Source organism: Trachymyrmex septentrionalis, unplaced genomic scaffold (assembly GCF_001594115.1).
Source record: "Trachymyrmex septentrionalis isolate Tsep2-gDNA-1 unplaced genomic scaffold, Tsep1.0 scaffold14, whole genome shotgun sequence".
In the NCBI taxonomy this organism is placed as follows: Eukaryota; Metazoa; Arthropoda; class Insecta; order Hymenoptera; family Formicidae; genus Trachymyrmex; species Trachymyrmex septentrionalis.
The window spans coordinates 4,073,369-4,084,286 of record NW_017304543.1 but is presented as its reverse complement, the minus strand read 5'-3'; the positions used below and the strand labels follow the sequence as shown (position 1 = coordinate 4,084,286).

At 31.3% G+C, this 10,918-nt stretch overlaps 2 protein-coding genes across 7 annotated transcripts in view; one reads left to right on the top strand and one right to left on the bottom strand.

Moving 5' to 3' along the window:
• Window positions 1–7,125, bottom strand: part of LOC108745556 (transmembrane protein C9orf91 homolog) — a 9,765-nt gene extending 2,640 nt beyond the window's left edge. Inside the window, exons 1-5 of one of the 5 annotated variants that reach the window (XM_018481759.1) lie at window positions 6,854–7,125; window positions 4,593–5,200; window positions 3,579–3,959; window positions 3,231–3,398; window positions 679–874 (exon numbers count right to left, since the gene is read on the bottom strand). In XM_018481759.1, the coding sequence (XP_018337261.1) occupies window positions 679–874; window positions 3,231–3,398; window positions 3,579–3,959; window positions 4,593–5,198 (1,351 nt within the window). In that variant the 5' untranslated portion in view covers window positions 5,199–5,200; window positions 6,854–7,125. Of the gene's footprint in view, window positions 1–678; window positions 875–2,239; window positions 2,751–3,230; window positions 3,399–3,578; window positions 3,960–4,592; window positions 5,201–5,382; window positions 5,467–5,809; window positions 6,162–6,853 lie in introns of those variants that run through there. The other 4 variants (XM_018481758.1, XM_018481760.1, XM_018481761.1 and 1 more) reach the window with 4 other exon arrangements.
• On the top strand, window positions 6,491–9,470 carry LOC108745558 (tetratricopeptide repeat protein 19 homolog, mitochondrial). 2 transcript variants are annotated; one of them, XM_018481771.1, is made up of 5 exons: window positions 6,491–6,790; window positions 7,500–8,072; window positions 8,276–8,538; window positions 8,755–9,062; window positions 9,144–9,343. In XM_018481771.1, exons 2-5 carry the CDS (start codon window positions 7,755–7,757, stop codon window positions 9,341–9,343), a joined length of 1,089 nt encoding a protein of 362 aa, XP_018337273.1. In that variant the 5' UTR covers window positions 6,491–6,790; window positions 7,500–7,754. The 2 variants fall into 2 exon arrangements, with proteins under 2 accessions (XP_018337273.1, XP_018337274.1); XM_018481772.1 differs by lacking the exon at window positions 6,491–6,790 and having other exon boundaries at window positions 7,755–8,072; window positions 9,144–9,470.
• The last annotated feature ends 1,448 nt before the right edge of the window (window positions 9,471–10,918 follow it).

The following is a 10,918-nucleotide window of genomic DNA, read 5'->3' as shown; positions in this document are numbered from 1 at the left end:
TATATACATGTACATATATTGTATATATGTATACACAAAATAAATAAAAGGAAGCACAGATAAAAAATATTAAATAACAAATATACTGTAAGAAATATTTTTTGTGATACATTAATATGTTTCATTAAATGCATTCTGGATGCATTAATTTTTCAATAAATTATTAATACGTGGAATGTGATATAAAAGATAGACAGTCTCAATTTATAATTAGAATTCATGAATAAATTTTACTCGATTATAAAAATATATATATTTTATTAATAAAAATATAGCACCATCATTTCGTATTTTTACGACAATTTTATATGCGTATATAAATTTTTTTATCGTTAATTTACTGCAATAGATATAAAAAATACAATTTTAAAAAATATTAAAAGAATAAATGGGCTAACCTGTAATATCTATTATATCAATAACATAATCATTCATTATGTTGCGCTTATACTCTAATATCGTAATTTTTAAAATATTGATTGATGATTGAGTTATTGCATAACAACTTGACTGTACAACATTAAATTGGTTGAAGTGTCAGAGACACATTAGCATAATTTCTCTCTCCAAGATTTTTATCATAAGATTCTAAAGTGCCCTTTTTAAAAGTATCAGTCTCCAATGGCAGTCATCTAGTGAAGTCTGGCATTAGAAAGAATTTACGTAACGTCAACTTGCCTCTCGGCTTGTGTTTGAGATGGTCCTCAATGAATTGACAAGGGCAACGGGCGGAGACACAATGGCGCGGTGGAACAGACAGACCCATAATACCTCTATCACGTTCCTGCGAGTCTATAACCAGATCAAGTCTGCGACGCACGAAGTGACGTGCCCATCGAGACGCATACCTCAGCAACAGCAACTCCGCCCGTTCCTGTCAACACACACCATCATCATTCAGTAGAACCCTTTGCTTCACGCAAAATAGTAATGTGTGGTTTTCCTTCAATTTTCTGTCAAAAACCTCTCAAATTTATATATTTAGTTTTATGTTAAAATATAAGCTTGCAAGTATCAATGTATGTAAGGCGTCCAAATTATCGAGCCCCAACTTGAGTCGAACTTCGAACCGCAAGCATTTCGGTTAACTTTCGTTGTTTTTTGCCGAATCGTGTAACAAATATTTATCGAAATGCTTACGGCTTGAGATTTGGTTCGAGTTTTGGCTCGATAATCTGGACGCACCCTTATTTCTATCATATATATATATATAACTGTTGAAAACTGATATAAGTAATATTCTTCACAATATAGTATAGTACAATTCGTAAATATAATCATCTGTATGCTAATGACGCCTCTGACTGACCATTATGCTTGATAATGACTTTTTGTCATAAAAGTGTTTTCACGTTATTCCAAATTATTCATTATGAATTAAAAATTATTTGCTCACCATTTTACAGGTATATTTATGTTATATATAAATAAAAAAAAAAAAATATATATATATATGTCATCAAGCTCAAGATTGTTAAATATAATTAGGGCATCAAAAAATTATTGATAAAAAGAGAAGAATACTGACATAGCATTTATCAATATAAATAAATGGGAAAGCTTGATAAAAATTAGCCCTAAAAATTTACACTATTTGTCTCTCAAAGGAAACAATTTACTGGAATGCTGAATAGATTAAGATAAAAATTATTATATCCATCGTTATCTATCTCTATAGATTGTATTAACAATAAGCCACAGATCTATCAATGTCAATTTTAACATTAAATGTGGTGATGATATGATCTTCAAAATATAAAATTGAATATAATCTTTATCTTACGTAGTAAAATACATGAACACCATATTTAGCGTTAAATGAGTCATTAGCGGAATGTAAATGTGTGTGTGTCTTGCTCTGAAAACAAAAAACGATCTCGTTCTATTCTATATAACTATAATTATATTAATTTCAATCTCTCTTTTTAAGCCAAATTGCCACTTATCATGTATTATAAGTTATTTGTAATACTTTGATATTTTTAAATAAAATGTTAAGTACCTTTAAAAAAATATTTTAAAATTAATATATAAACGACATCAGTAAACATAATTCTCAAAATAATATAACAAATACAGCAATAAGAAACAATAACCTATGAGATATTGAGTAATTACATCACTATGCTCGTAAGCATATCAAAAGTTAGTTTTAACAAAATTTAAGAGAAGAAAGTTCTTTTAAAATTTTTTTACGCAACAAATATTTGATATTTAAATCAAAAGTTGCATTCTCGTCCAGATATTGTGCGGTTCAACTATTTCTATATCAATAAAAAGATGTTCACTTTTGCAAATGTATGTTAAACATAAGTCTTAAACAAAGGATTACGGCAAAAATTACTTGCGAATCGATAAAAGTAATTTGTAATTTTCTTTGGAAGCTATTTATACGCATTTAGTTATGCGCATTCGAGAAAACTTAATAAATAAATCATAAAATCTCTGCAATTTTTGTGTAATTGTAAAACAGCGTGTGTATCTTTATAAGCAACATGGAATAATCGTATTTCTCAAATGCCTCTGTCTCTGAGAAAACTACTCCATCTAGGACAAAAGTCTCTGCCCTGAACGCGTGGCTTATTACGTAACCATTCCTCTATATATTGACAAGGACACAGAGCAGACGCTAAATGACGTGGCGAAGAAGGATTTCCACCCTCCTCGTCAACTGTCCAATCCAAACGCCGACGTAAGTAATCCTTTGCCCAACGTTGCACATAACGGCAGAATACTTGTTCGTTTTTACCCTGGTAGTTTAATATAATGCACAACAAAATATTTAATATAACTTATTGGAGTCAGTAATGTATTTCACAAATAAACCGAATTTATATAACAATTAAGGCTTATATTGAAGAGCTAAAGATGCTCCAACGCCACATATGAGAACTTTTTTCGTCTTTATGTTTTGTACTTAAAACAAAACCAATATGTTTATGCTTTGGAGAAAACATCAATGTAGAAAATAAAACTAAAAAAAAATAGATGTAAAACTTAACTTTTTGCCTTATTTCACTTATTGATTTAAATAAAAGAATAGTACTTTTATTTTTAGCTCCTCAACATCTGGCCTAATAAAATATTGATGAAAATGTCAATATAAAATTATTAAGAAAATTTGAATTATAAAGAAAATTTTTTTTAAATAAAATAATATTGAAATAATTTTAAGAATATAGAGAAATATAAAAATAAATAAAAAATTAGACTAGAGATCATGCATTTACCTGTTTACGAGAGATTCTTGTAGTGGTGCTGCCTTGTATAACAATGTCACTATCGTCAATGTCCATACGTTGCTGTAATTCTCGTTGTCGATTTATATCGTTTGCATCATCGCCACCAATTATTCTACCTTCGCGTTCTTCCCGTTCTATTACTTCTTGCAGCTTTTTCTATCACAAAACAAGCCGTTATATTAATCTTTCGCAGATATATGTAAATATTCAAAAATGTTATAGTAAAAAAAGATAGTGTTTGTATGTACATGAATATTTATCTAAAAAGAGTCTCTTATGTCATATTACTTTAAAAAACAAGTGATTAAATTCTATTCTAATAAAAGCTTTACTTACAACGCAATCCGTAGTGTCAAAATATATGAAACACAGATTAACTTTGTGGCAGGAGATTTTCCCTCTATCATCTAATCCCAATAATATTTTATGTCTTAATAAATGTTTGTTAACTTGAGCCATACATTTCTCAAGGTTGTGATTGAGCTTTATTTTGATAAACATGCAGAAGAATATTGCAGCTGCATTCAGGATTAACCACATAACACCCAGTCCGAATAAAGTGAGGCCAGTCACACCGGAGAACAATAAACCAAGCAGCACAACGAAGGCGGTAAATATCCAAAGGACGAGAATCCTCTTGTAGCATATGTTATACATATTGAAGCGTACATCGTTCACAAGTAATTCCATTATGTGAACATAATCTTCTACTGTAAGCTGCAATATATCTGTATTTTGTTAGACTGCTGATCATTTTTTTCTTTAGAATACATAAGAAAAAGTGTGTGAGCTGGTATTTCTCTTAATTACTTTAATATTTCAAATCACATCCTATAATTTAATCAAATACAAAGAATTTTGTATTACTAAAAGTAAAATAAAAAATAAAAGTAAATTAAAAAATAAAAATAAAATTATGATATACAAATATATTAAAATAATATAAATAAATTACCGTGCTGAATAGCTCAATATTAAAACAATCACTTATTTGCTTGATTTGAAATGGGGGGGGGGGGATTTGTTTTCTAGAAATACTATGCCACATGTATATATGTACATATGACGTTCGAAATTATAAGTAGGAAAAGATTCTAGCTAGATTTATGATAAAGTCAAAATATCCGAACATGAAATTAATCTCAAGATAAACAAGTCGCGATACTATCTCTTGGAGGACAGGAAACGTTCAAATAGTGATAGAAATAGTGATAGTTATTCTAAAAACAAAATTCAGTAAAAAGCTTACAACTTTTCTTGTAAAAGTTACAGCTATAACGAAATAAAGGTCGATTCAGGCGATTGTAACGCCGTCGAGAAAGAAAAAAGGATATGATAAATTACACGTACGGTTAATCCTTGTGCCATCAATTCTTCTGGCACCAATTCCGGTCTGAATCTGGCCGGAGTAATCCACGGCCACTTAGTATTTACCGGCAGAAGAGTAACTATGGTATCGCCATTGGCAAAACCTTGTCTGATGTTTCCAATCGACGTACTAATAACGTTACTCGGTGCATTTCTCCCATTCGACACATCCCTCAGGTCGATGGTCTTCAAAGAAGCGCTCTTGACTTCTGACGTTCGAACGTCAGACGGTAATTTAAGATCCGGAGTCTCGGACGTGATAGAACGACTTAAACCTGATCTATCTAAGTTAATCTGGACGGATTCGGTTGCTATCACAGCACCTCTGTACTCATTGGTTTTCTTATTATTAATATCAGGTGGGTCAATACTTTTGCCGATTTTGTCGACCTGTACAGTAACCGACTCGGGCTTTATTACAGCGGGCGCGCTACTGTTGCCGGCTTTTTTTTCGACATTGGTAGCTTCTTTCGAATCTGTCTCTTCCTCAAATTGGACCCAATTCGTTTGTGCAGCTACGCCAAAGGAATCAGCTGCTGCCGCCGCCGCATTGTCAGTTGTATCAGTTGTATTATCTTCGGAACTCATGACTAAAAAAAAAAAATAATATACATGTCTTCTAAGAATTTTAGAGATATTTTTCAGAGGATCAATTGCATATCACAGATTAATAAATTTTGAAGATATTTATAAAACAAATGTGTGTGTACACAAACGGCAAAATATTTACAATCTGAAATGTTATAGTCTGATAAAAGCTGCCATTTCGTACACTAATTTTCGGCCTTGCTAGCTCATTAGCGGTGCGTTTAATCGGCACTTGTCGGCGCTCATCGGCACGTAGGTACGCACCGCCGATTTCGCTCGGCTAAAAGGGAGTGTCCCCGGATATGGAATCCCAAGACGCGAGACTGTCGCTCTCGTGGAACATTTCACATTTCATCATAAGGATGATCGATAAGAGATTCCCAATCGGAACGATCGTCCTCGATCTGGCGCGGTACTCGTACGCGGAAATCCCCGGTCGGTCGGATGCATCAGGTTTCGCGCGATGGACCTCCGAGTGTCCTAAACGGGAGATCTCGCGCGACCGTCCGCGACGGGGAAAGGGAGAGAAAGATCAGGGAATCGTGCGAAGCGGAAAGAAAAGAAACGCGGAGTCGAGCTGATCGAGCACGCCACGACACCGGAAGACCTACCTGAGGTGATGCGGCCTGTCTCATGCCCGCGCGAGCCGAAGAGGTGCGCGACGAATCACGAAATCAAGGTGTACGACATCGGGGCATTGGGAACACAACGGCTAGGCGATGGTAGAGGTGGGTAGAGGGCGGGCGGGACTCGGGGGGACATCGAGGCGATGGAGGGAGTCGCGGGTCGCAGGGAGGTGTGAGGTGGTAGGCGTATGTGTGTGCGTGCGCTATGCGTGTATACAGCGAACACCTGCATGCGTGCGGCCGCGCGCGCGTCCATACCTGCCGTACGATCGTCCGTCACGTTCACAGCGTTCATGGCGTTCACGCAATCCGAACCGTGTGAACGCTCCCCCCTCCTCCCCGCCCCTCCGTTAGATCTTTCGCGAATTTAAATGATTGCGAATTGATCGGGATTTCATTCAGAGGGAAGCTTCGAATCCACCTGTTTATCATCGCACACCTGTATGCGATTGTTTACATTCTGATTACACTCGCGACGTTGTATATCTAATCGAAATTATATATCAACGTAACAGGATTATTTACATCTGATTATGCACGCTCTAATGCGCCTCGATAGAAACGAAAGATATATTATACCTGCCATCAGTTTCTACGCTTGTATAGAATCATTTGAAAGATATTATATCTCAACGATAATAACGATGAATAATAGTACGAAGCTGATGTGGTGAAGTTAGTTAATCTAATTTTATTAATTTCTTCAGTTTCGCTAATTTCTCAATTAGCCACTGAAATTACAATTTAATTAGGATTGGGGCCAATTGAGGTGAAATGCCAAGAAGTCAGCACGTAAAAATGGCGCGAGTATCTTATCGACGATGAAAGTTTTGAAATTAAACGGAATGATTAGTGCTGATACCTTTTTAAATATTCTACTAGTAGTCTAATTATTTCTCAAAAAGTTTTTCTTTTAAAGCAAAGCTAATGGATAATCGCATTATAATAGTTGCTTTCTATTTTTACGTAAGTGATATCGAGTCGTAAAGTTATAGCTTTATGGATAATGACGTCATTAGCATTACTTACCTACTTTGGTGATAAGATTTGTCTTTTATGTCTCTAAACAACATATTTATATTTGTTTCACTTCAACTTATTGCACCAGTTCAGAGATGAGTGCAGGAATAAAAAAACAGACCTAAAGTTATTGTATAACGATACAGGTTATATAACCTCACTTTTAAGGCGATGTTAACAAGATTCAATAAAATACACGATCTCGAGCTTATGCAGATTATAGATAAAAGCTTAATTGTACATATCTTATTTGTCTGAATGCAAATGTCACGTAATGACTCCATCAATAGCATTATTTTAATTGAAATTAATTTTCTTAATTAAATGTAACACTATTAATGAAACAAATATGTACATACCACTTTTGTTTTGATAGAATTTTATTTCGTTAACACTATTATTGATTTAATAAGATTATTTTCAATTAAAATAATGCTATAACAATTAGTTGCAAAATTAACTTTTATAATTTGATTTCTATTCTATTGTCAGAAATATTTTTTTATAATTCTGTTTCCGATTGTTTTTTTTTTTGTTAATCTTACTGAGCTATGATAGACTTTTGCATTAAATATGATTAAATGTATCGGCGTTAGTATTTAAAACAAAATAACTTGGGGACGGTTATTTGTTGGAAAAATTTTACTTTTAACAGTTTACTAACAACGGCGGAAACGGCGGGTAAAAATTTATTGACGTATTATTCTTGATTGACCAACCACAAGAAGGAGTTTCACTAATTGACCAATCAAAAAATATTTCAAAGTATTTGTAACATTAGTAGCAACATAAAGGAAGGAACAGAACACAGGACGAAGTGTCTGAAAGTGCACTTGCTGCTGATGATCAGCTGGTGCTACAATGCTATGTGTTGATTGATGATATTGACTTAATCCATCTGATTGTCAAAATGTACCGTCTGAATTTGATATCGCATATGTCGAGATGCGTCCTACCAAATATTAATTTTATTCGTTCTGAAGTGAATACTCGACGTAATATACATATTTATAAAAATGTTTTTGTGAAACTCCCGCGATTTACTCCTGCTAGGATAGAAAGATATCGTTTTAACGATAATCACAAATCACAGGAGAAAAAATCCAGGATGCTCCTTGCAGTATCATTGCCTACATTAATTTTTCATTATCTTCTTGGTATCGAAGATACCGACGAAGAAGTCCCGGAAGTTATTATGACGATCAAACGATCTGTATTATTGATACAGGTTAGATATATGTATATATTGAGATTATCTTATGTATTTAATATTTATGTAAGAATAAATATTTTAAATATATATAAATATTACATTCACATATATAAATATATTTTTCAATATATATAAATGTTTATGATGCAATAATATTAAGAGAGAATCGTCAATTTAAATCTCATACAGGTTCAGCAACATTTGCTTTCCCTTTATAGAAGGGAGAATATGATAAAGCAGAGCAAATGCTACACTTAGCGTTACGCCAAGCACAAACCATACAACATTATGATGCTGTCACATATATCTATGATGTAATGGCTAATCTTGCTTTCGACACTGAAAAATATCGCAAAGCAGAGCAATTGTTCGTATTAGTTTTGCAAAGGCTGATGTTAAATGGAGCTACAGAAGATGATATGCGAGTTATCCATATAAGTCTGAAAATGGCCAAAGTATTTGAACATCTTAAAGAGCCAAAGTAAGCAATATAATCTTCAATAACTTTGTTTTTTTTTTTATAAAGTATGACATGGAATTAAAGATTTATATTCTAAAAGATTACATATAAAAGCAGAAATTCTAAATTTTAATAATTAACTATAATACTTTTAATTAACTCATCATATTTCTCCTTTTTATTATTAGTACATTATAGTATATTATATATAAGATAAATATTTTTTATTTCATACAGGAAAGCAGAGCAGGGTTATAAATTTTGTATGGAAAATTTGAAATCGCACATTGAAAAAGATCCTGATAATAAAGATGCTGTATTGCTACAGGGTATAGCTTTTGATTGGTACGCACGAATGTTACTTTCACAATCTCGATATACTGAAGCTTTGAATTATCTTCTTCAAGCTTATAATATATGTAAAAAAATAAATGGTGAAAAACACGAACAAACTGTTGTTCTGCTTAATGATTTGGGAACAATTTGTTCTATACGAGAAGAATATGACGAAGCTATTAAATATTTGTCTGCTGCAGTAAAAATAGGTAAAAGATATTAATAAATATCAATATACTTTGTAACTTTTTATAATTATTAATCTCATATAATATACATAATGTTTTTAGGAGATAATTTACCTGATATGGTTGACTTGGGTTCAATTCACGTGAATTTAGGAAGTGTGCTTTTAAAAATGGGTTTATATGATGAAGCTAAAAAAGCTTGTCAACGAGGAAGAAAAATAGCTAAAAGTAAAGAAGACAATGATTCTTTGTTAGAAGCAGATGAATGTCTCAAGGAAGTAAAAAGATTACTATCGTTGTGATCCTTATGATTAGCTCGGATAGTTTAGTTGTTAAAAATATATATGTTTTAGAGAAGATTTAGAGAATTAGCATTGTAAACATATGTAGAAAAATATTTTAAAAATTTTAATGATTGTAATAAGGGTCTGATGCCGAAATACAATTTTTTCAATAAAATAAGCTATTTATTTGGTATTCAACAGACTAGTCATTAATATAAAAAACACGTTTTACTTCTGGAATGTTATAATTTAATATATTTTATATGTATAATGTTATTAATATAATTTGTGCATCTTCAGTTTTTACATTAGATTTCTTATATTATGTCACAATGAATACATTAAAACTTCATTTATAACATATTCCCATTATTAAATAAGAAATTGTAATATAAAATATTGAATAATATTTATATAATAATTTAAATAATAATAACATAGAGTATGTACATATACATTTAATTCTTTGAAGAAACATTCTCAAAAGTTTTTGCCATAAACATGATTGCCATTTTAATGCACTAGACTGTATTTACAGTTTTCTTTGCAAAATATTTTGACAAAGAATATCAATCCACAGCACCAATATTTATTATAATATATATTTGTTATAGTATTAATATTTATTATAATAATTTTAATCTTTATTTTGGAAAAACATTTTTTTAGCAATTTTATAGTTTATGTGAATTTTTATATTTTATCTATATCTTATTGTAAATTCAAAAGCATTGAATTAAGCTGTATTAACAGATTGCAGGCATATGCCATTTGCAAGTCATTACATCATATCACATCATGCAGAAAATATATTTAATACAATGAAAAAATAACGGCAAAATACAAATGCGTTAGAGTCAGCGCTGGATATTATATTGCGCAATGCTAATTAATACCTATTAATATGTCATCAAATCAATTTTGTACGTTTTGGTTCACTATTTAAACCATCTTCAGCAATAAAAAATTACCGCTTATGGCACTATAAAATCTGTCAAACTTTCACACAATCGTAGTTATATATAGTAAATGTATTTAGGCTCTATTAGAAACAAAAAGATTCATTATAAACAATCATGAGAATAGATTTATTGTATAAGTATAATAAGCAATAAAGAGTTAAACTAATCGTTCTTATTTGAATTTATGCGCACAACATACATTTGCTATCATTCAAGCTAATCCACAATTTTTAAATGTATCTACTATTTCATCCAAATGTTTGACTTAGTATTTTCAGATCATATCTTTCTTGTTTTAGGCACTCTAAATATAAAGTTAAACAAATTAAGTACTTCCTCTGAACACTGATTATTTGTGATATTTTTCAATATATATATATATATATATATATATATATATATATGTATATATATATCTTTCTCTCAGACTTATCTTGATAATAATCATTATAAATTCGGGATATAATTTCTAACAAACTATTTATCAAATGTAGTCTTATACGCAAACTAAAAAAACATACTAAACATAATAAAAAAAAATGTATAGGAATAAATTATGCAAATATGAAATATGAATTACTCTTTATAACAAAATATATATGTATTATCAAACACACTATTTAGCTATATT

Bases quoted from the DNA above. Each gene is read 5' to 3' on its own strand.
- LOC108745558 (XM_018481772.1), top strand. From the start codon at position 7,755: ATGTACCGTCTGAATTTGATATCGCATATGTCGAGATGCGTCCTACCA. The intron at 8,073-8,275 runs GTTAGATATATG...TTCCCTTTATAG, and splicing joins GATCTGTATTATTGATACAG to AAGGGAGAATATGATAAAGC. The intron at 8,539-8,754 runs GTAAGCAATATA...TATTTCATACAG, and splicing joins GAACATCTTAAAGAGCCAAA to GAAAGCAGAGCAGGGTTATA.